The sequence below is a fragment of the Panonychus citri genome, unplaced genomic scaffold (assembly GCF_014898815.1).
Source record: "Panonychus citri isolate SS breed McGregor unplaced genomic scaffold, ASM1489881v1 Contig00141, whole genome shotgun sequence".
Classification (NCBI taxonomy): domain Eukaryota; kingdom Metazoa; phylum Arthropoda; class Arachnida; order Trombidiformes; family Tetranychidae; genus Panonychus; species Panonychus citri.
In genome coordinates, this window is record NW_026515546.1 from 1,384,837 (window position 1) to 1,410,137 (window position 25,301).

General features: G+C 32.0%; 1 protein-coding gene and 1 pseudogene across 1 annotated transcript; one reads left to right on the forward strand and one right to left on the reverse strand.

The window, feature by feature from the left end:
• The first annotated feature begins 8,632 nt into the window (after positions 1-8,632).
• Positions 8,633-15,658, forward strand: LOC128395848 (dentin sialophosphoprotein-like; annotated as a pseudogene).
• Positions 15,659-18,760: 3,102 nt separating this feature from the next.
• On the reverse strand, positions 18,761-23,474 carry LOC128395135 (bifunctional glutamate/proline--tRNA ligase-like). Its single transcript, XM_053355536.1, has one exon. The coding sequence runs from the start codon at positions 23,356-23,358 to the stop codon at positions 18,868-18,870; it is 4,491 nt and encodes a 1,496-aa protein (XP_053211511.1). The 5' UTR covers positions 23,359-23,474; the 3' UTR covers positions 18,761-18,867.
• Between the last annotated feature and the right edge of the window lie 1,827 nt (positions 23,475-25,301).

A 25,301-nucleotide genomic window follows, 5' to 3' on the forward strand; every position in this document is an offset into this window, starting at 1 on the left:
TCCTCGGCTGCTACAACTACTTTAGCCGTTATATTCCTAATTATTCGAATATCGCTTCTCCACTCTATCGACTAATTTCTCGCGAAAGAAAATTCAAACTTCTCAACGCTGATAGAAAAGCACTCGATCTTCTGAAAGATTCTCTCCTCCAAACAACTCTCCTTGTGCATTATCATCCTGATCTTCGTCGAAAGATTGCAGTTGATGCATCTGATGTTGCTGTTGGTGGTATTCTTCTACAAGAAGATAATCAATCTGAAAATTATAATTCAGCATCTCCCATCGAAGAAATCAAAGACTGGCTCCCTGTTAGCTTCTTCTCTCAAAAACTCCTCAAGCATCAAGTTCATTATTCAACCTCTGAAAAGGAACTTTTGGCAATCTTAGTTGGAATTCATAAATTCAATCACTTCCTTGATGGTGAACATTTTCTGATCGAAACCGATCACCATGCTCTATGCCAACTCACGAAAACAAACTTCAAAAACTCTCGCTTGCAACGATGGTCAATCATGCTTTCAGCCTACGATTTCAAGGTAATTTACCGTAAAGGTAACACTCATCCTCCTGATTGTTTCTCTCGCTATCAATCAGAGTGGGATCACCGTAAAGTGATAGATCCCGAAGAGGAATGTTTAGATAAAGTCTTCCTAATTGACTATCTTCATGATCCTGATCATCATCAATATTTCAATCGTGGTTCAAACCTCATCAATATTTCATTCAACTCTCCGTTATTTGATCTTTCTCAATTCAAAAATCCTCCTTCAATTCTCTATACTACTGAATCTGAAACAAATCAACTCAACAAAAATTCCAATTCTTCTGAATTCTCATTATGGAAAGAAAAAGTTCGTATTCGTCAAAAACAAAATCCTGATATACAGAAATTCATCTTGGAAATGAAAAATCCTAACTCCGTTTCATCTAAACGATTCATCATTAAAAATGATCTTCTTTACCGCAAAGATACAAGAACTCCTTTTGGCTCCCGTCTAGTAATAGATCCCGTTATCCTCAGAGAAATTTTCATTCATGAACATGAATCAGCCCTTGGTGGACATTTCGCCGCTGAGAAAACCTACCTCAACATTGCACGTCGATTCTGGTGCAAGTACCTCTATGAAGAAGTACGAAAATTATGTGATAATTGCATGACATGTACTCTCGCCAAGCCTGCAAACGTAATTTACGTTGATCCTGGTACTAAGCCTATTCCTAAAGAAATCTTCGATCGCTTTGAACTTGACGTTCAAGGACCAATCAAAATCGGTAACTCTAAAAAGTTCATTCTCGTTATTGTCGATGTTTTATCAAGATTCGTTTACGCCAAACTTACTAACAATCAAACAGCTCCCACTGTCATTAACTTCCTAACTCAATTCTTTCATTCATTCGGTTATCCCAAACACATTCAAACCGATCAAGGAACAAATTTCCTTTCAGAGTTAGTTCAAGATTTCCTCAAGAAATTCGGAATCAAACATGATGTTTCTAATCCTTACCATCCTCAATCGCAGGGTATCGTCGAGCGATGCAATCGAACAATTGCTGAGCGACTTCGAACCTACGTGGTTGCGAGTGGTACTAAGAATCTAAAGTTTGCTCTCGAAGCTTCAATTTTCTCAATCAACTCGACAGTTCATAAGATCACTCGATTCAGCCCTTATTATCTCGTCTTCGGAAGAGAACCGAATAAGCCCTTAGATAATTATCTTTCATTCGATCATCAATCTTCAATCAATGTAGTTTCAGCCAGAAAATTAGCCTACGCTAGACTTCATGCTCAACAGTTATATCAGGTGAATAGAATTAAATCACTTCATCCTCAATCTCCTTATCAACCTGGTGATTTCGTTCTTGTTAAGAATGAATCTGTAGATTCCTCTCTCTCCAAAAAGCTCAGAAGTAAATTTCATGGTCCCCATCTAGTATGTGGAATCAAGAAAGGTGCTTTGCTCCTGTTAGAATTAACAGATTTAGGTCTTTTCACCGCGAACGTTTCGAATACGAAATTGTTCAAAGGTGAGATTACCCCTGAAATGGAATCTCTCAGAAACAACCACTTCAATCCAACTTCATTCTTACAATCAGAAACCTTCAATTCATCCGAATATCAAGCTAAGATCGATAAACACCTAGAAATCCTATTAGAATCAGACCCTAATCACTTAGATGATTTTAATCATAATTCCGATTTACTTCCTCTGAATCAGAATTCTGAAAGTTCTTGATTCAATTGATTCCCAATACGAATTTCCCTCACTAAATGATCAATCTCGAGATATTCCCTCAACTAACAAATCCGTAAACCACCTTAATCTTGATAAAACTAAGCAAAGAGAATCAAATAATGATTTTAATCAAAATTTTTCCGATCACTTGAATGATAACCAAATTCTAATTCCTAAGCCAAAAAGAAAATATCAATCAGCCGATAAATTGATTGTCAATCAAAGCCCTTTAATTTTGAATGATGGTGATAGACCATTAACCCGAAATCAATACAAACAGAAAAATCTTTTCCTTCTTTATCATTTTGAAATCCTATCAGATTCTGATGAAAATGAAAATTTAATTGAGAAAAAATTTCCCAAATTAAGCTTTAAATCGCTTTTCCAAACTAAATTAAATCAATTGCCTTTATCGCTATTACGATTTAATCAATTTCGAAAAATTAATTTTCTAATTAATTGTTTCTCCATCATTGGCGTTAGTGTCGCTTCATTAACTTTACCGCCCTCAACCTTTGTCTTGATCATTTTAACTCTTTGGTCATCTAATGACAAGGTCTCTTGGTTTCTTTCCCAAGTTCTTTCTAAATCATTTCAATTTCCTAATTCTTTTGAATTCGTAATCTCCCTGAAAGTTCAGTCTGAATCTTATTCGATCCAAATTTCAAATTGTGTGAAATTCTTATTTGTACTTGTGCTCAATCTTAATCTCTACGATAGTTTAAGCTATTTGATTTGTTTAATCAAATTGACCTCTTCGTCAAGTGCATCCATTTTGGATCTGTTAAGCTTTTTTGCTCCTTCTTTTCCGACCAATCATCAAATTAATCAGAGCTTAATTAAGCTAATTGTGATTAGTCATCTTTCGATTTTGAACGCTATCGAAATGGATAAAACTCGCAAGTCAAGCGCTGCCCCAATTAGTGCTCGTTTATCTCCTCAACCTTCAACATCTTTTGAAGATCCTATCGTTCCTGTTGGTGTCAATCCTCAAAGTGCTGTTCTTACAACTGTGATTGAAGTTCTATCTCAACGACTCTCATCGCCTAATTCCTGTGGAAATCAACCTGATGGTTCCTCTGATGAATCTGAAGAGTCGATAGTCTACATTCCAGGTCGTCCAGCTCCAGCTCCAACTCCAAAGCCTTACCCTTGTTATACGATTGACTCTCCCAAAGGAAAATCTACTCAAACTGATTCTGTTGAACCCTATCCATCTTCATCGATAATCAATCGTTCATCCATTGAAAACCCCTCATTAAAAGTTGTCTCATTCACCGCTCCTGAAGCTTTGACTTCATCATCTCTTAAAAGATCTGGTTCCTCTGAATCATTAACGTTAATCTCTACTCCATCCTGTTCAAAACAAATTCGTATGGAATCAAAAATGGAAACTCAAGGTAAAGATCAATCTTCTTCCTCTGATTCTATTCAACCACCTCAATCATCATCGTCATCATCACTTCCGAAAAAGTACCCAAATAAATATCTCAAACCCGACGATTATCCTTTCGAACCAAATGAATATCCAGCCCCTCATCCCACTGGTTCTATTCCTAAATATGCCTCTCTCGAACAATTCAAACACATTCAGCAATTAGTTCAGATCAAATATGATAGTTTTGTTATAATTTATAACAAATATGAGCAAATGATCAGAGAAAAATTATTCCTAAATCTCTATCAAGATAAATCAATCTATTCGATCCCTCTCCCGAAAATTCCTAAAGGAATTTCTAAATCTTCCGTCATTCATGATGAATTAGATTCATTCGTTCAGGAAGTCCGTTGCTATTTTTGTGAACAAATTGCGCTTCTCCCAATTGAATGTACTAGTTGCCTTCATTGGTATTGTTCACGTTGTGTTAATTTTACTCAGGAACTCATCAAAATTTTACAATTAGTTCCAGCTCGGAAATGCAACAAATTTATTTGCCTCTTTCCCTACTGCATCAAGACCTTCGCCGCTCTTGATGATTATGCTACTTTGGAAAATCAGTCATTCTGATATTTACGTTAAATACAGAGACTCAAAGTTTACCTGTCGTTACACTCTCTGCAATGCTCAATTCTCTCCAGGTTTACTTCATGAACATGAGAATAGGTGCAGACTCGGTTTATTCCGAGAAGAAGTCGATCTTGACTCAATTGAAATTTTCAAAACAGGTAATTCTCATAAAGAATTAGTCAAGTTAGCCCCTAAGCGTTTAATTAGCTTTATTCCGCCTCACATTAAAAGTGCCTCTCGTCCTAAAGTAACTTATTCAACTCATGAATATGATTACGATCAGAAATTCGAGCTCTACGCCTGCCTCCTTCTCAACAAAGAAAAGAACCCTGAAGATAATCTTCTCGCTCCTCAAATAATTCGCTCGCAAACCAATCTTAAGCTAGGATTTTGGACTACTCGTCTAAAACAAAATGATCCTCAGCTCCTCCTCGCCGAAGAAGAAAATATGTTCAACAAATAGGGTTCCTCCAGTCAATAAATATCCCATTTGCAAATCGCGACCTCCTACCAAATGGTCAGCCGTTCCCCAATATCTTATTGATGATTCTGAGGAATGGTTAAAGGTTTCAGAAGGAAAATTTAGATATGATCTTCCTCGCGCTCGCATCTCAACTTCACCTGACGCTGGTGAACCTGTTAACCCTTACACGAAAATCGATCCACTCTCTCGTCTATCCAATGAAGACCAAGAAACCGTACGAAACATGATCAGTACATGGTTTCCAATTTCACTCAGAGATTTCAGTGAATCTGAAAGTTCCTCTCCAAACACTGACCCACAAAAACGTCAGTATCGAGCTAATAGGCGACAAAAAGCCACTATGATTTTCAATGACATTACCAAAGTTCAGCTCGAGGAACTTCAAGTTAAACATAAAACTTTGGTAAAACAAAACACCCAAAATCACCCTGATGCCATGAACACTTACTCAATTCACGCAGCCTATGCTCGCATCGAGAAACACAATCGCTCTGGAAATCGAGTCATAGCTCCTCACCCGATTTGGATCGTCATAGTCGATGGTAACTGTGATGTGGTCTATGAATCGCTTGTACGATATCCCGCTGTCAACTACATGGATACCAAGTATCATGGTCTACGATTCAACGATCTCAAATTCGCCAAAAATTTCTCCACCGTTCGTGATCAAGTGCTCGTTTATTTGGCCGCCACACATCATAGGTGCTGGCCTTCACTCTTCCAATCATTTGACCTTGCCCCAAGTGAAATCGATGTACTTCGTCCAAAACTCAGAGATGTAACTATCTACTTCTCTCCTTATCGTACATCCGCCGCTTCACTTTCGCTCATCTCATTCCTCATCTTCTCTGGTTTCACAATTCGTGCTACTGCCCATTCGCCCGCCGTCGAAGCAATAACGGCTATGAGATTATATATGGCCTTCTGGCAGGACATCGAAATCAAAGTCGCCACAACCACTTATGGAATCCATAATCGTTCCTTGAAACATTATGTTAGAAATGGAAAAGTCTCTAAACTTCATGAACGTTTCTCTAAGTTGGTTGAAACTGGTAAAACTAAATGGCCCGCTAATTGGTCGTATTATCATCATCATGAAACTATCCCTGAATTCGATAGTTTTAATTGTGTTACTCCAGCCTCAACTCGTACCAATTCCACTCCAATCAATCAAAGTATTCCTCCTACACCTCACCCATCTCCTCCTCATGTAACTCCAAATGATTTGACCATTGAGTTCACATCATCTTCGAATGATCCAAGCTCTACAATTGATCAAAATTCATCAAATGAAACCTCATCGTCTACTCAGACATCATCATCCCAATCAACTTCTTCTACATCAACATCTTCCCAAACCACTTCTTCTTCATCTCAAACCTCAGGTTCCCAAGAAACTTCATCATCACAAGGTTCATCATCAACCTCATCGAAATCTACTGTTAGATTTGCTATCCCTGAGCCCGAACCAGAACCTGAACCAGAACAAGAAAACGTTCCAATGGTTATTGAAGATCCCCCTGAAGAAATTCCCATTGTCCAAATTTCTTCACAAGTTTCTACAACTTCTATCCCACCGTCATCCCAGGATTCAACCTCATCTCTTGGAGATATTCCGCTTCTCAAGTTCGAAGATCAATTTTTATCCAATCGGATATTTTGAAGTTCCATCTCCACCCTGTCAGGAAGGATCCAAAGAAGCCTTGATGGGATATCTTCATCAAAATCGTGGGAGTGGTAGAAAACCTGAAACCCACCAAGCCTTCAATTGGATCATTTGAATGATTTGCCGAATCAATTGATTCCAATTGATTTTATTAACTTTTCATTTTCTTTTAATTTCTTTTAAAATTTCCATTTAGTTTATTGAAACTTTTGTAACCTGATCACTAATGTGATTTTCTTATTCATTTTATTCATTAATTGAATTTCCTGTAATCGATTCGATTGAGTTAATTACTTAATTGATTCCTATGGGAATTTCCAATCATTTTAATTACTTTTAATTGTAAGACCTTAATAATTGTCTCATCTTTAAGATGCTCTTAATTGGTCACCGAGAAAGAGAATGATTTTTCTCTTTCATCTTACTCTCTTTCTTTGTTTTGTGCTTTATCAAGCCAAATGGTTTTATTAACTATTATTAATCTCTCCTTTGTTTAACATAGACACTGTCGCGTCATTAGACCCAGATAATCTTATTGTTAAACTTTATTAATCTTTGATTTTCAACCTTTGTTAATCTTAATCACTCTGGTGATATAAAGTGAACACTTAGTGTTGTTTCCTTTTAATCATCTTTAATTTTGTAATCAAAACTTTCCTCTTAATCATTGTATCCCAATATAATCAACCATCTCCCACGTTTTCACAGCAGAAGAAATTAATCTTAGTTCTTGTTAAGAATACATCTCTTAATGAGTCTTCCTTAAGTTTGTTCTTCTCTCATTTTCTATTAATCAATAAACCTCAAAGTTTCATGATAAGTTCATCTGTAGCCTTTTCTATTGTGATTAATCTGATCGCCTAGTGATAATTTCTGAATTCTGAGGTAACAATCTGAAGATTGGATCCGATCGAATTCTGCTGATCTGGTATTTGTGGCAGATCGTTTTCTTTGATTTGAAAGTCTTCAATTTATCTCTTTGAGATTTCTTGCCTTGATTCCTTATTGGAATTTCTCCCTCAACTCAATCTAAATCCCTCACAAAGTGATTAAATCAATCATCAAGTGTCTCTCTAAATCTTAATTGTTAATCTTAAAACTAAAATCTAAAATACAATTAATTGACCCAATTTTGTTTTTCTATTATCAGTATATTAAGATTGTAATTGAAACTTAAACATTGATAACAATTAGCCAAACAACAATTAGTTAAATTGGTAATGATGAATGATGTAAATCTTACCAATAAATCAAAGATGATCAAAGTTGATTATTGGTAAGAGTGAAACAGTTTGATGATTAGATTACAATTAGAAAGATAAACTTGAATGTGATAAATTGAACATCAGAGTTAAAGGGTTAATCTATTTACCGTTATTCTCATCACAATGATGATTATTAAGAAGAATTGACAAAAAAAACATTATCTTCCTACGAATAAATTTATATGATATAATTTTTTTTTCTTCTTCTTCTTCATCTTCATCTTTTTAATTAACTCAATTTAATTAATTAAATTCAAACACATACAAACATTGAAATGATTACAGATCTTGGGGATGCATAAGAAAAAAGGATGAGGAAGATGAGAGATGAGGATAAAAAGGGGAATGAGAGAGAAAGAGAGTGAGTGAGTGAGAGAGAATGAGAAGGAAAATGAGAGAGAGAATGAGAGAGAGAGAGAGAGAGAGAGAGTGAGAGTGTGTAAAAAATATTCTATTGAGATTAGAAAGATTTTTTTCTCTTCCATAGATTAAACATAGACTTTGGTAATTTTTTTCTTCTCTTCTCTTATCATTATCTTCATTATCGTAATTATAATTATTAATTTATTTAGATTATTTCATTTCTTTTTTTGAATCGATTTTTTTGCCGCTTTTTTTTTGCTTCTCCGTTGATTGTAATTATTTTGGATGATTAAAGGGAAAAGGAAATTACCTAAAGGTAAATATATTTATCTCTATCTACTCTTGAGGAAAATCTCTTTTTGCTTCTCTACTCAATTCATAATTTTAATCGCTTTCTATTTAATCAACTAATTAGTTGAGAGATTCAAATTGTTTGGTCAAAGTTTTTTCCGCAATTTACTCAGCGTAATATGGAGACGGTCCCTTTGGATTCATCAGATTTTTGTTTACCTTTTTTTGCTTTTGTTTTGAATTTTTGAATTTGATTATATTTGATTGTTTCACTTTTATTTTAAACCTTTTTTAATTGTCTTTGATTAATCTTAATCAATTATGGGTGGTCAGGTATGTTACGGTAAATATGTTCGTCTTTGAAATGAGACATTTTCTGTCATTTTGTATTTGTTTCTCATCTTTGGTGGTCTTTTGTTTGTTGCCTCCATTTTTTTGTTATGCTTTTTGTTTTGATTTGATTTTTTATTATTCTAATTTTATATTCTATTTGTTTTTCTATAGTTCAAGAAATTAAAATGGTCTCTTGATGATTTGGATTTAACTAAACCAATTGAACCTCTTTCACGTTTCATCGATGAACCTGAAAAACTGATTGATGAGGTTTTAAAATTGCTGCTCAGTATTTGCACAAAGATATTGTCCCTTCAAGTCTCAAGGTAAGTTAATGTGAAAATTGAATTGATTTCACTTTTATTTCACGAAAAAAAGATCTCGTTCTTAACCACGTAATCGTAACCACATCGAAATTTACTTTCTCTATTATCTTTTTTTTTCATTTAATTATTTCACTAGTGATGATAGATTATCTATCAAAATTTTTTAATAGAAATAATCAACTTAGTCAATATCTATCCATCATGATAAAAATCAGAATCATCTATCAAAAAGCGAGAGCTTTTTCTCTCTCTTTATCTCCGTGTTATGAATAATTACTCAAGTTAAATTGACAAATTATCGAAATTTAGAGAAGACAATTAGTTCAACTACCTGCTATTTAATTATTCGTTGTTTTCGAATTACAGCAACGAATAGAGAGAAAGAGAGAGAGAGAGAGAGAGGAAAACACTCAAAATCAACAATACAAAAGGAGGAAGAAAAAAGTTCCATATGATATTCATAAAAGTCGATCCATGATGATCATGAAAGAAAATAGAGAAAGAAAATTTCAGAACGTTTGGAATGTTCCACAATTGAAATTCTAAGACAAATAGTTTAGGTGAAAAAAACAACAACATCACAACTTTAACTTCCATCATCATCATCATATTCATCATCTCTTCATCATCGCATACACAAAATTGCCTAAAAAATGGTGATGAAAAAGATGAAGACAAAGTGATGGAAATATGATTCGTAATGAATGGATGAAGCATCCATGAAGGTAGAGAGAGTGAGAGAAAAAAATACTCATTAAACTGCACTTCTAGTTTTCATGATAGTAAACCGATTGAGGGTTAAATCATAATAATTAAAATAATAATTATAATGATAATAAAAGAAATGGCGTAGAGATGCAAAAACTATAAGCTGCTTGTTTCTCAAATTTTTTTCTCTCTCCTCTCTCTCTCTCTCAAGCTTAATTAAAATGATCCTCGTATATTTCCCAAGCCTTTTCTTCATTTAACTTAATTAAACAAATTCAAATGAGTCTATGAGTATATGAAAAAAAACCTCTGTAATGAGTATGATTGAGGAGATATTCACTCTCTCTCTCTCTCTCTCTCTCTCTCTCTCTCTCTTCATATTTTTTCATCTCTCTCTCTCCCTGTGTTGATATAAATACACAGGGTATTCCAATGGAAATAATATATTTATGAATTTTTTTTCATTCCCTGTGAAAACTATCTGATTATCGCGCCTATGAAATCCTGAATTTCTCTCTCTCCATGTTACTAATATTTACTTTTAATTCATTTTCTGTAACTTTGATTATCTTTTTTTTTCTTTCCATAATTATCTCTCTCTCTCTCTCTCTCTCTCTCTTCTGCTTCTGTATTTATAACTCTTCTCAATTCTATGGGTTTTTAATCAATGAATTAATCAGGTTTCATTAGCGATTAATTAACATTAACTATCATATTTGATGTTATGATAAATTGAACTTCTTCCTGAATTTTGATTTAATGTAAACATTATCATCACATTTTAGATTTTATATTAGATTATTATGATTAATAATAATGATTGTTGTTAATTCATTAATCGTTTCATTAACCACATATTGATTGAGTTGCCTCTTAAATTGCTGATTCATTGATATTTAAACAATCACAACAATAATTGTCTAATTGTATTTGATTAAATTGAATTTAAATTACAAACCACCAACATATTAATATAATAATTGAGCCAAACAAATTGAATAATAGTGACAACATACAAAATACCAATATTCCCGTTCTGATAAAACATAATTACCTCCATTAGAAACGAAAGTTTAACATGTAAATCTTTAATTTGAAATAATTATCCTTCATATTAATTAATTAATTACAATATTAATTGATTATTTTTTCTTCTTCTTCTCCTTGACAGGATATACCAACCGTTGAGTTGAAAAAACTTTGCTTGGAACAATTGAAAAAGGTTGAACGTAAAACCCTCCTCAACATACTCACTGATGAATCTAATGGTAACTTGATTTTTCTTCACATTATCTTCATCATCTCACCTTCCTCTCTCCTCCTACACCACCACCACCACCTCACCCTGAACCCTTTCATCCCTTTATCCCTTTTATTTTACATGAGACTCTTGAAGTTTCTTAATTGAGTTGACGCTAATTTAACAAAGATAGTTTGTCATTTCGCTTTTAGGTCTCTCACTTTTTCATATTCCTCATTATTAAATGAGAAATCATCGATATAATTAATTCACTTCATCTCTTTCGTATTCATTGTCATAGTGAGTGAGTGAGAGAGTTGAGTAAAAAATTATCTCTCATTAATAATAATATTATGATGATTATAATTATCTTGATGTTTAAACTCCTTAAATTAACTTGGGTTAGATAATAATGAAGACAAACCCTTAACACAGATGAAGAAAAAAATCTTCATTTTCTATTCTCTTTAACGAGTTTTCTCTCTCTCGCTTTCGATCTTCATCTTTTCCTCACTTTATGTATCATCAGCATCCTCATCCTTATCATCATCTTGTGAGGGTGTTACATGAAAATACTCATGAATGAATATGATTCATGTTCTGTGTTTTTTTTTTCAGTTTTCATATTATCCTTAGATTCCTCATTGAAATTCAATACATTTTCTGTTGTTTAATTGTTTGTTTGTTTCTTTATCTTTAATTGTTTTAATTTAGTCTTTTTTCCCTTAGTTTTTTGTACCTTTTTATTTACTTTAATTAGTTGAAGACCTCACCTTGACTGTTTACTGATTCTTTTGTTTTCTAAATTGAAAAATTACCTCTAATTAAGTCTCAGGTCAGCTAATCTATTACACTAACTTACCTTTAAATGTGATAATTAGTGTCATCATTTAAGTTCATCAACTCAATTATTATCATCTCATCTTATAGCTAATTAGATTCACTAATAATACAATTAGCTCATCTTTAATCCTCTTTGAAAATCAGTAAATTTATAGTTTTAATCATGTAATTAACTAATTTTTACATTCAAATTTGATTAACTATCAATTGATCCATAGAAAAGTCTTAATTTTGTTTACATCATAAACTAATTAAACTAATTAAACTATCAACTTTACATTTATTACCAGTGAAATTATTGATAGTTATTAGTTACCTGTGGGAATTAATTTCTGTAAAAAGTTAACGAGCTGTGTCTTAATTGTGACAAAATGTAACAAGTTAATTCATGATGAAAATCAAATAATGAGATTTCACTATTTCATTGATAATTTTTTTCGCCATTTTCCTATTTAAGTATATTGATTGTCTATGATTGATTGATGACGATGATGATGATAACAATGATATTGTACAGAAAATTGATTAAAAATTTTTAACTAATCATTTCACAGTTAGAAAGATGATTTAACTTTAATCAAAAACTATTTACGGTTAATTATTTTCATTTAATTTTGATTGAGTTGTTGATAGCGTTGAAAATGTAACAATTTAAAGTTGCGATTCTTTGTTTTTTACAATCAACCAGACAATCAACTCAGAATAATCAGTCATTAATTAGTTAATGATGAAAGTATTAATCGTCATTGGTAGTTATTATTTACCTGGAAAAATCATAAATTACAAAATCTACTCGTTGATTCACAAATGAATCAGTTAATTGTGAATTGATCTACTCTCTTTTTAAAAGTTACTAACTCTTTTAGTTCTGACAATTTAATGGTTATTAACTTTTAATTGTCAATAATTTAGAATTGAATTTTCCTTTTCTGATTAATCATTTCCGATTGAATCCCATCACAATCAAGCGTTACTAAAAAGTTGCACAAATACATTGACAAAACTCATTAATTGTTAACAATTTAACTTGAAAACAAACAGTTAGAAAAGGTAAAGATACATATGAATATATATGAACAATTAAATATTCATATAATTAAATAAAAGTTTCATAATTTACTGATTAAACTGTAATCATCATTATAATGATATTTACCTAAGCAAAAACCCACTCTCTCTCTCCCAGTCTCCTCCCTTTCCCACCTCCTCTTCATCCATCTTATTTCATTGTTTTTATATTAACTACAATTACTTTGAAATGTTTAATGATTCAGTTAAATGCATGTTAATTATAAATAATTATATCATGCAGATCCTCCTAAATTTAATAATCCAAGATGAGCCATAATTATGATCATGACAGCGGCGGCGGTGGTGGTAGTAGGTAGTGGTGGGGTGTTTGTGGTTACTGTTAACTTAATACTCTTGATGTGTAAATTGATTGTTCCCTATCAAGTGTATGCATAATTTTACTTAACCATTTTAAAAGTCTAATATTACAATTAATTGTTATTAACGGCAAATGAAGTAGGAACCATGAATCAAATTATCTTAATCATGTCTTAATTTTTGTTTCTCTCATCATCAAATTTGATTATTTAAGCTCAAATTAAGTGATTTATCCTTTGATTAAAGATTATCATTTAGTATTCTTATATAATTATCTCATTATCATCATGTAATTTAGGGTCAAGTAAATTATGATTGCGAAAATTTTTCTGTACGATTATTCAATGATTAACAATACAATTAACAATTTTACTGATTATCGTACTGATGATTGTTATAATTAAATTATTACTTGGACTTGACAGTTATCACAATATAAAATTATGTTATACATTTTCAATGTTTACATTATATATTCATTTAATTGTTGTAATTAACGTCGGTTAATGGCCGTTTATATTAATTGTTTCATATGATTTGTTGGTAGTTTACTAAAAATTGTCTCAATTAAATCAACTAACTGTCCACAATTACAATTAACTTGTAAACTTCCAATTCATCTTAATATCATAATCTTGATATTAACTAAATGATTGTCATTAATTTCCAACTGTGTTCATTATTAATCCAATGATTATCAATATTAAAAGTGATTAGTTTTTTGACTATTTTTATTATTATTATTATATTTTAACTGTTATCATAATGATGATGATCATTATTGGTGATTTCTTGTTGATTGTTGATTGTTGATCACATTCAACTAATTGCAAAGTCAATTGTTAGCCATGGTTCATTACTCTAATGTTATATAAAAAAAGATATTGTCTTTTTTTCACCAAATTTAAGTATATTTAGTTTGATATTGTTACTATTTCATCAGATTTTGCGGTTTTATCATGATCATTTTTTGCTATTTTATTTTGTTTGTTTAGTTTCATTTCTTATAAAAAAGCATCGTCATTGATGATTAAGTTTGATTATTAATATTGGTAAAAGTAAACTGAAAAAATTACTTCAATTACTTTATCATCAATGAACAGCGTGAAAAAAGTTTGAAATTAGCGAGTCACTATGATTTTCCTCCTCCTTCTCGTCTTCCTCTACCATTTTATCATCATCATCTTCTTCTTCTTCTTCATCATCATCATCTCTCTATTTCTTTCTTCATTTCGTCCGATTTTCAATTTCTTTAAGAGAATAATCAAATTGTCCATTTCATGGTCATTAAGCCTTTCCGAGTAATTAGTTTGTTTGGATTATGATGATTGGTTAATATTATATTTGTTTTAATACTTAATTTGATTATTTCATTTTTCATTGGTTTGTTTTCATTTCAGAATTGGCTGCTGATCAATCTGGAAGTAATTTAAATGAGACAAAGGAACCTGAATCGATTGCTTCTGGTTCCGGTTTAAGTAAAGATGAAATTCAGGGGAAAATTAATTCACAAGTTACAAATGAAGAAAAGGATAAAAACGATCAATCCAAGAAGAAGAAAAATAAAAGATCAAAGCAAGAATCGTCTTCTCCTGGTGATGAGGTTAAACCGGACGAGAAAAGTGAAGTTTCCAATCCTGTTGAAAGTTCCAATTTAGATAGTATCCTTGATCAAGCGGCGATCGAAATTCGTGAACTTGAAATACGAGCTCAAGCGATTCGTGAGTTACTCAAGAAACATGAAGACGCCGATAATAAACCGGACCAAACGAACGCAGAGAATCAAAAAGAATCTCGAAAACGACCGAGAATCAATTCAACTACTCATGACGAAAGTACAAATGTACAGAAAGATAAAAGTTCCAATGATAAATCGAAAGTAGTGTCAATCAATATGCCATCACAAAAAGCAATGGAACAAAGATCAAAAGAAGTCCCTTCGAAAACACCGGCCACTTCCCGTTTATCTCGAAATCCAGTTTCCATGGTGGAAGAAGATGAATCAGATAATTTACCGACTTCATCGACCAGCGATACAAATTCAAAGCGAACAAGAAAACGAACTTCCGATGAATCGAACATGATGATCCAATTAAATAATGACAGCGACGATTCCATCGATAGGGAATTAAAAGGAGAATAGATTAACTCGAAAGTACAATCATTAAATGGCAGAATTAAACTATCATCATCATCTCATGGAACCAGAACAGTTAATTTGATTAGCTTACCACCGCAGCTTTTAATCAATTGTTTAAATATTGAACATTAATTTTTGTTGAAAAAAAACTTCCACATATAAAAATTAATATGCTCAAAATTTACTCTGTAAATATTTACCAATATTTGTATCATAAGAAAAAGGAAATGGAAACGAGGTAAACACTATTAATATAACGGTAAATTTTGTCTTAAAAAATTACCTAATTAATGGCTTATAATTAATTAATCAACTACTCCTACAATTGACTGTAAGTTATTACCATTAAAGCTGAGCAAAAAGTTTAATCAATTTGAATGTTTAATTGAATTAAATGAAACCAAATCTACATAAAGATGAGCATAAGAAAAACTTATCAGATGAACAATGAACTTATATTAATTTATTTACATTTAAATCAAATGAAATTGATTAACCTTTTTTTTTATTGTATAAAGACTTGAGATTATTGATTAATTGAATCAATTGTAAAGCAATTAACAATTCACCAGATGATGACATTGATTGATATGCGGGTTAATGATGATGATAATTAACATAAATGATGATCAGCTGAGAGGCAAAAATTTGAAATTGAGAAAACATTTTGTCATGTTAACCATTTCTTGAGATGATAATACAAAATGACACATGGTGTTTCAATTTTCAGCTGATCATCATGATGATAATCATGATAAAATACAAGATGAAACTGAAATAGTGAAAAAAAAACTAAAACCGTAATGATAATGAAAAAAGTTGTTGACAGGATGAAATAAAATGATGATGATAAACATAAATTGTAAATCAATGATAATGATTTTGATGATTACATTGATGATTAAATTATAATAATGATGGAGACTTAATCTGAGTGAAATAAATCAACAAGTAAATTTGTAAAAGTTAATCATGATCAAGGCTAAAAAGTTAACCACACATTTTGATTCAGATTAATTTAGCTTCATGTTGTTGTTTATGATGATATTTTCCTGCATCATGTTAATTTATTTTCAGGTTAAATTTAATTCATTTTGATTAAACAACTCAAACAACAATTAACATAATCATCATCATTACAATTGAATCAAATTGATATTTTCACCTGCGCCTCAATTGGGAATGAATCAAATACAAGAAAAAATCAACAATGAAACTTTGATCAACTCTCATGATTTGTTTGATTTCTTATAATCAATATTGAAAAATATACACATACACACACACAATGGTGATGATTTACTGATTGTTGTTGATTAACTTACTTTTTTTATATTTTATTTTCACTTTTTTTTAACAAACTCATGGTGATGATGCAGATTATTAGGTTTATCATTTATTTATCATTATTTATGTTGAAAAGTTTCAACATGATGTGATTACTATATTATGAAAACAATCAAGTATCAACAACTATTTTTAAAACCAGAAATCAGTTTCAGGAATTAGTAATCAGGATTGATTCCGTTGATTAGTCTGTGTGTTGAAAGATCAGCAGAAATCAACAACACGTTTCCCTGAATTTATCATAACTTTTTTTTCAAACATGTAATTTAAGATGATGAGGATGAAGATGAAGATGAAGGTGAGGATGAGGATGAGGATGGAGATGGAGATGAGGATGAGGATGATGACTAGTGAAAAATATCAGAGTGATTTCTGTGTGTTATTATTAATTTTTCATCGATCTTTAATCTTAATCATCTCACCTAATGATCAGAATTAGCGATTGACAGATTATTATTATTATCGTAAACTCTTATTTAACTTAATTATTATTACATATCCGGGTTTAAATATCTGTGTTAAATGTTGTTAAAAACTCAACTGTTGTTGACAGTTTGATAAAAATTAATAAATTGTTAATCCTAATTGTGTTTTATTGATTGTTGTTGATTTAGTTTATCATTTCAAATGTTAAGTGGTTTTAACTTTAACGATTTTTTTTTATTTCAACATTTTTATTTCTCATTTATTATTATTATTATCATTTGTTTGTTTCTCAATGATTAGATTAAATCAGTTGATCTAAATTGTAATTAATTGATTGAGTTTCTTGTAATTTCACGTGGATTGATTTCAAGTATTTAATTAATTGGAACACCAAAGTAATTAACTTTTTGTTTGCTATCATTATTGATACAATTTATTGTGATTTATAAATTGTTATCTGTGTTAATTTTATGGTTTACAAATTGTTGTCTCTCAATTAACTGATAAAAGTTTTGCTAATTATAATTAGTATTATTTATATACAAATATTAAATCAGTTTCACCTTAATTGTGGTTTATTTGATTATCAATAATAATATATTTCTGCGTAAATGTTTACACAATAATTAAATTAAATTGATTAGATTATTGGTTTTATCTAATTTTGTATTTTCAAGTTTTACTATCATTGGTTAATTGTAATGATTAAGTGTTGACACTAGATATTAAATTAACTGATGAAAACCTTGGTGGAAACTTATAATTGTTGTATCATTAACATTAACCAATTAACATTTTAATTGTAACAATTATAACCATTTGTTATTGATTTAATTGAAACTGATTCATGTGAGGTAACAAAAAGGTAAATGTAATTAAAATTAATTGATTGAAAACTAATTTAACTGATCACAGAACTTAAAGTTTCATTTGATTTTTGAAAAATCAGACTAATTAAATCAATGGAAGGACAAATTAATTGTTATGATGTTTTGATTTATGATTAAGTTTTAAATGTAACAGCTGATTGGAAGCATATTGATGAATGTTAATTGTAAACAATTTTCTCATCGCAATTGATTCATATTAATTCATTTAATTATTTCATTTTGTATTCGCTTGTTAATAATAATTAGTAATCATAAAAAATTGATTGATCATTTTCTGTCATCACCGTCAATCGATTTGCTGATCAACTGTGGTAACTCAATGTGGGTGGTAATTGTTTCCCCACAACAATCAATCAATTGATTAATTGTTGTGTTTTTCAATTGTTCTGTTTGATTATTTGATGACTTTACAGTTAAACAATTGTGATTGTAAACTGGAAAAGCATAATAACCCAATTAGAATCAACTGGTTTGACCAATTTATTGGATCAATCAACTATTCATAGTATTTAATTTGATTAATTTTTCTTTACTAATTATTTATGCTCATTAAATAATCGTAAAGTTAAACAATTAACTCATCAATTGAATTGATTTAGTTTTTTTTTCGCTTCATTGATCAGCTTTCAAATTACTCGAATCTCAATTTTCAACATCACATAAATTTTCAAGGTTTAACTAATTGGCTAATTGATTCTGTCTCGTCTTGATTGTTACAATCGAGGAAAAAGTTACAAAAAGAACTGAATTGAACTGATTGTCACGAGAATCTAGTTAATTTAGTTTTGAAATGTTTTGGTCTATAAGTATGAGGTTCCGGATAATGGATAAAAGCTTTAATCTTAATCGAAAAAGTTAACATAAATCTGGATAAATATCAAGGTTAAATTAGATTTTTAATCATCTGATTGTGATTAATATGATCTTCCAAAAAGAGTGTAAAATTGTGGTTTCCCTTTACAATGAGGATTAATGCATTTCATTGAGACATCAATTTCCTTGGGCTGATCGAAAGGTATACAAAGTGATTTAGCTCCCATTAAAGGTCCACTAGAATCACTTTGATCAACTTTAGAGCTGTTCTTTTTAATTGTTTCCTCGCAAACTGGTTCACCGCAAAATGGAGCAATCAACAAACACTTTTCGTCTAATTTACTGAGAAAAGATTCCCATTCAGTTACCACGGCTAAATGATCATCTCGATTCTTCTTGGCTGCTTCGAACAGATTTGTGTGCATATCATTTAGCAATTTACTAATCTCTTTAGTAGCATTGTCTAAATTGAAAGTAACTTTATCACCAGTATCTCGACGAGCGACAACAAACTGTTTCTTGACCAAGTCTTTGGGACCTAATTCAATTCTAATTGGAACTCCTTTCAATTCCCAATGATTGAATTTCCATCCAGGCGAATAATGTTCGTTAAGGTCACATTTTGATCTAATTTTGGCTGAAACAAGCGACGAGTTTAATTTATTACATTCGTCCATCAATTTACTTTTATCTTCTTCGCTTGTTGTCGCTGTGATTCCACAAGGCACAATTACTACTTGATATGGAGCAATATTAGGAGGTAAGACGAGCCCTTTGTCATCCGAATGAACCATAATCATCACTCCGATTGATCGAGTTGTAAGGCCCCATGAATTCTGATAAGCGTATCGCTTTTTACCGGCTTCATTTGGATCTTCGAATATAATGTCGAACATTTTACTGAAATTCTGACCCAAATGATGAGAAGTTGCTGCTTGGATTCCTCGACCATTAGATCCAATGTATCCTTCGATAGTTGTAGTGAAATCGCCACCAGCAAACTTTTCCTTTTCTGTTTTCTTTCCCTTAATCACCGGAACTGCGAGAAGATGTTCATATACTGCTGTATATAAATCGAGAACTTGATGAACTTCCTTAACTGCGTCTTCTTTTTCAGCATGAGCTGTGTGACCTTCTTGCCATAAGAATTCACGAGTTCGTAAGAAAGGAGTTGGATTCTTGAATTCCCATCGAACTACATTACACCATTGGTTCACTTTGATTGGTAAACTACGATGAGATTGACACCATTTGGCAAACGAGGGATACATGACAGTTTCTGATGTTGGACGGATGGCAATTGGTTCGGCTAACTCGGATTGTCCTGATTTGGTTACCCAGGCCACTTCAGGGGCAAAATCCTCAATATGAGTTTTCTCCTTTTCCAAAGCCGATTGAGAGACAAACATTGGAAAGTAAACATTTTCCACTCCAAGAGATTTGATTCCATCGTCTAAATATTTCTGAATCATTTCCCAAATCGCAAATGCCCAAGGACGTAAAATGTAACATCCACTGACATCATAATATTCAATCATTTCTGATTTAGTAATTACTTCAGTGTACCAATCGGCCAGATTTTCATTCTTTCCAACTTCGATTCCAAGTCGAGTTTGTTTCTTGGATCCACCAACATTTGATTTATCTTCCGTTTTGACAGTTTCTTTCTTAGGTGCACACTTTTTATTTTCTTTTAAAGTCTTTTGTTTACTTTCACTTTTAGCCGTTTCTTTCTTTACTGGTGCCGGTGTTGGTTTTGGCTCTGTAACTGGTACCCAATCATTTCCAGTTACTGTTTTATATTTCGCTTTTAGTTCGAGTAAACTTTTAACTTTGTCTTGGATAATTTGTTTATCTGCTTTTTCGGCCTTCAATTGTCTAATCGTATCACCAACTTTCTTGATTTCATCATTCAATTTATCAGCTTCACTTGATGGCACATTTGATGTAGTAACTTTTGGTGTTGGAGCTGCTGGAGCCGATGGTGGAGCTGATGATGGAGTCCATTCATTTCCAGTCAAGTTTTTATATTTTGATTTCAAATCTAATAATATGTTAACATTGTCTTGAATAACTTGTTTATCGGCTTTTGATGATTTTAATTGTCTGATTTTATCACCGATCTCTTTGATTCCTTGTAATAGACTTGATTCATCATTTGGAGCGGAAGAAGAAACCGGTTGAGGTGTTGAAGGAACAGTCGGTGTTGTGGTTGTTGTCGTCGTAGTGTTTGGAGTCCATTCACTTCCAGTCACTTCTTTGAATTTACTTTTTAAAGCGAGTAAACTTTTAACTTTATCTTGGATAATTTGTTTATCTGCTTTGTCTGCTTTTAATTGTCTAATCGAATCACCGACTTGTTTGATTTCTTCATTTAATTTATCTGCTTCATTAGCTGAAGACGTTGGAGCAACTTGGTTAGCTGGTTGAGGGACCCATTCAGTTCCAGTTAATTGTTTGTATCTCGTCTTGAGATCCAACAGAATTTGAACATTTTCCTGGATAACCTTTTTATCCGCTTTCTCACTTTTCAATTGTCTTATATTATCCCCGACAGTTTTAATTCCTTGATTAACTTTACTGATATCATTTTCTTTGTCATTACTATCACCACTTACAACGGTTGGATTTGATTTGACCATTGGTTTCGATTCAGATTTCGGTTCAGATTTTGGTGGTGGAGGAGAAACATAATCTTTGCCAGTGATTGATTTGAATCTCTCTTTCATCAAGAGTAGAATTTTCAGATTTTCCTGGATAATCTTTGTATCTGCATTCGAAGATTTGAGTAGACGGATATTCTCGCCAATCACTTTAAGCGCTTGAACGACACAACCGAGTTCACTTGATGGATCAATTTCATCGTAGTTCATATGAGGCTTTTCCGCTTCTTTTTTGGCACTTTCACCTTTTTTGCTCTTTCCTTTTGGAACATCCTGAGCTAATTTAACACTTTCTTCACGGATCTTCTTCTTCCATTCTTGAATTTCCAATGGGTAAATATTAAGATCGGTGGTTCCATCGGGAATCGAGATTAAATGAGCAGGTTTCGCTTTACCAATGTGAGGAATCGTCTTCTCATCATATTCACTATCAACGATGAAATATCCTCGTTTTAAGAATTGGAATATTTTTCCTTTCTTTTGCTCGGATAAAAATGTATCAGAAACTAGGAAATCAACAATTCTGACATTATCTTTGTTGATAAAATCTTTGAAATCATCATCTTTTCCCAAACATGATTTGATCAAAAGATGTTCATAGTAAATAAACTTTGCTTTCACTGAAGTTTCTCCTTTAAGCCAAGCGATTTTCAATGTTTTCTTGAAATCTTTGTCTCCCAATGCTAATTTACCATCGATGGAAATGACTTTTCCTTCACCACTTTTAGTAATTTTGGAAACAATTATGTTACCCCAACCCATCAGCGTTACTTTATCACCTTCTTTCATTTGTTGACCATCAATTTGTTCAATGAGTATCTTTGGTCCAACTGAGACTTTGAGTGTTGGTAAATCAGTTCTCTTAGGATGAGCCGGCATTTCAATTGTTCCATCGACACAATCTAAATTCAATGTGACACAATCTTTTTCTTCAATGGCCATTAGACGAATACAAGTAGCATCGAGAATCTTTCGATTGAAACTCCAAATCTTATCCCAGTCCATAAACACAACTGATCGAGAAGATCCTTGGGCGATGATGAATTGTTTCAATCCTTCAACAGTTAATCCATGACGAAGGATACCTCGAACTGTTGGCATTCGAGGATCATCCCAACCATCAACGATTCCTTGATCCACAAACCAAGTTAACTTTCTCTTGGATAAAACAGTATTCATCATATTTAGACGCGCATATGAGACAATATAAACTTCTCTTAGTCCCATCGCTTTAATGAACCAAGCAAATTGTTCATCTCGATCCTCATATTCAGTTGTTCGTAGTGCATGAGTCACACCTTCTAAACTGTCCACAATTGGACAAGCGAAATCATAAGTAGGATAAACTTTGTATTTGTCACCGGTCTTGGGATGAGCCATTTCTTTGCACCGATAGATTGTTGGATCTCTCATACAACCGTTGTTGGAATTCATGTCAATCTTTGCTCGGACACAACACTTTTTACCAATTTCACTTCCTTTCTTCATCTCGTTCCACAGGTTTAGATTAACATCTACACTGTTGTTACGATTCTTTGACTCGGTTCTTGTCTCTCTCTCACTTTTCATCACATCAGCCGGTGTGTCATCCACGAAAGCCAATCCTCTCTTGATTAGATCCTCACACTTAACCATCATCACCTCAAAATGATCCGAGGTATGGGAACGGATGTCAGGCTGAATTTCCAACAGTTGAACATCTTCCCTGATCACTTGCTCGAAATCCTCTTTCTCTTTCTCAGGATTTGTGTCGTCAAATCGGAAAACCAATTTACCTTTATTAGCCAATTGGTAACGTTGATTAAGAAGAGCAGCTTTTGCATGACCGATGTGAAGATAACCACTCGCTTCAGGAGGAAATCTAACAACAATTTCATCCACATTTCCTGGTAAATCAGTATATTTACCTTCGTCTTTATTATCTGACATGATGTGATCTACCAAATTAAAGACAAATACAATTCAAAAACAAACTCTAACAAATCACAATTTAAAAAATACAACTTGACACGTGGATAAAGAGCTATAATCAAAGAGTGGAGAGAAAGAGACAACACATAACAGAAAAACTATTCTTATTGGCGCCATCTGGCTAATGCTTCATACATTATTTCTCAGGAGTCTTTAGGGGATAAAGTTTAACTTTTTCGCACCTGATAATTTTAAATTTCGTTAATATTACCTGCGAATTAAAAACCTAATTTTGTGTTATTATTGTACATCTTATTACACGGACTAAGTTGATTCCAAAATTATGATATTTCAACAGTTACTTTAGTTGTATTTGTTATTCTTAAAACTGAATTCATTGCGTTGTAATAACTTGGTAAGTTTCTGTAGTAACTTTACTCCACTTTAAAAGATCAAAATTATAATATTATTTTCTACTTTCCTCCTTTTCTCTTTTTTTCATGACAAATCTAATGAGTAAATCAACTTTGGAACTTATCTTCACGGACGACTCAACCCTTGACCATACACCTAAATGCCATACATAACACCTCAATATTCAAAGATGCAAAGCTTGATCACTAACCAATTTCTTTCCATGTAATCAAAGGAAACTAATGAATAAAATGTAATTTTTTTGTAAATCGACCGAATAGTTCGATTGACTGTAATGACGAGTGACTGTAATGTTTGAAGCATTCACCAGGGGTTGTTAATAAAGTTAGGATTACCTGAAGGTCCTAACGTGCACTGAACACAACGTTCAGTTTAGAAGGTTTTGTTTTGTTTAATTTCATTTGAGTTTTAATTTTATATTTGATTAACGTACACGAATAACGAAAATAAAAGTACAATTTAAATAAATAAAGGGTAATTTATTTTTATTTATTTTACAATATCATTTTCCAAGTCGAAAGTTTATTGACTGAGTTTTCCAATCTAATCAATTTATTTTCAATGATAAGATTATCATCGTTTGATGATTGTGATGATGAACACACATTTTTTGAACTCTCGTTCAAAAGGACGAAGTTCATTCAGTTTTCGAAGGCTCGAAGGTCACCAAGCTTCGGTTCTCCTCACAATAATTTTCATCGAAAGATGAACAATATCGTCAATGACGATTGATGGTGATGGGGAAATCGGTTTGACAATTATCCCCGGAGTTGGACATTTAGGAGGATCGTGAGCTTGAGGAAGAACTTGAGGAGGAACTTGAGGAACGGAAACTTGAGGAAAGGACACATCTTCAAGATTTAATGAGAAGAAAAGAAATTGACTTACAATCGACAGTGAAGACATTATTGCTATGATTTAGCTCAAACTTTTAGAACTTTAAGATGAAAATTGATCAGCTCTGATGTAATGATTGAATCTTAGAACTTACATCTGATTGTTCGAAGCTCAAAAATTGGAAACTAACTGTGAATATTGGTTTGAGAAAATCGTAAGAATGATTCAAAAAAATGTTTTGAACTAACTTGATAGAGAAAATCGACATTTTTAAATTTAAATCAACATTTTAAGGATATATATTAGCATAAAATGTTAATCAATGTGGAGATGATAATGATTAAACACTAAATTTATTCTTAGAAACAAATAGATTTTAAGTTTTGGATAAGTTTAAATATTCTATGCTTTTAACAAAATACAGCTTTGTAAAGATAATTTTACTTATTTAAAACAAATCGAAGAGGATAAGAAAGAGCAAGAGAAAGAAAAGAGAAAGACAAAGAGAAGAGAATTATAATCCAAAGGTATATCAACACAACATTTCTCAACCATTCTCGATAACTGCACCTAAAAACCTCTTGGACAAAGGTATCCTTCAACATAAGTAAAATGGTATATTTTCACTTTAACCAATACATATTTTACTCTTTTGGTGGAATATGTTGACGTTAGATCATGAGAACATA

Coding starts and splice junctions, on each gene's coding strand:
- LOC128395135 (XM_053355536.1), bottom strand. CDS start 23,358: ATGTCAGATAATAAAGACGAAGGTAAATATACTGATTTACCAGGAAAT.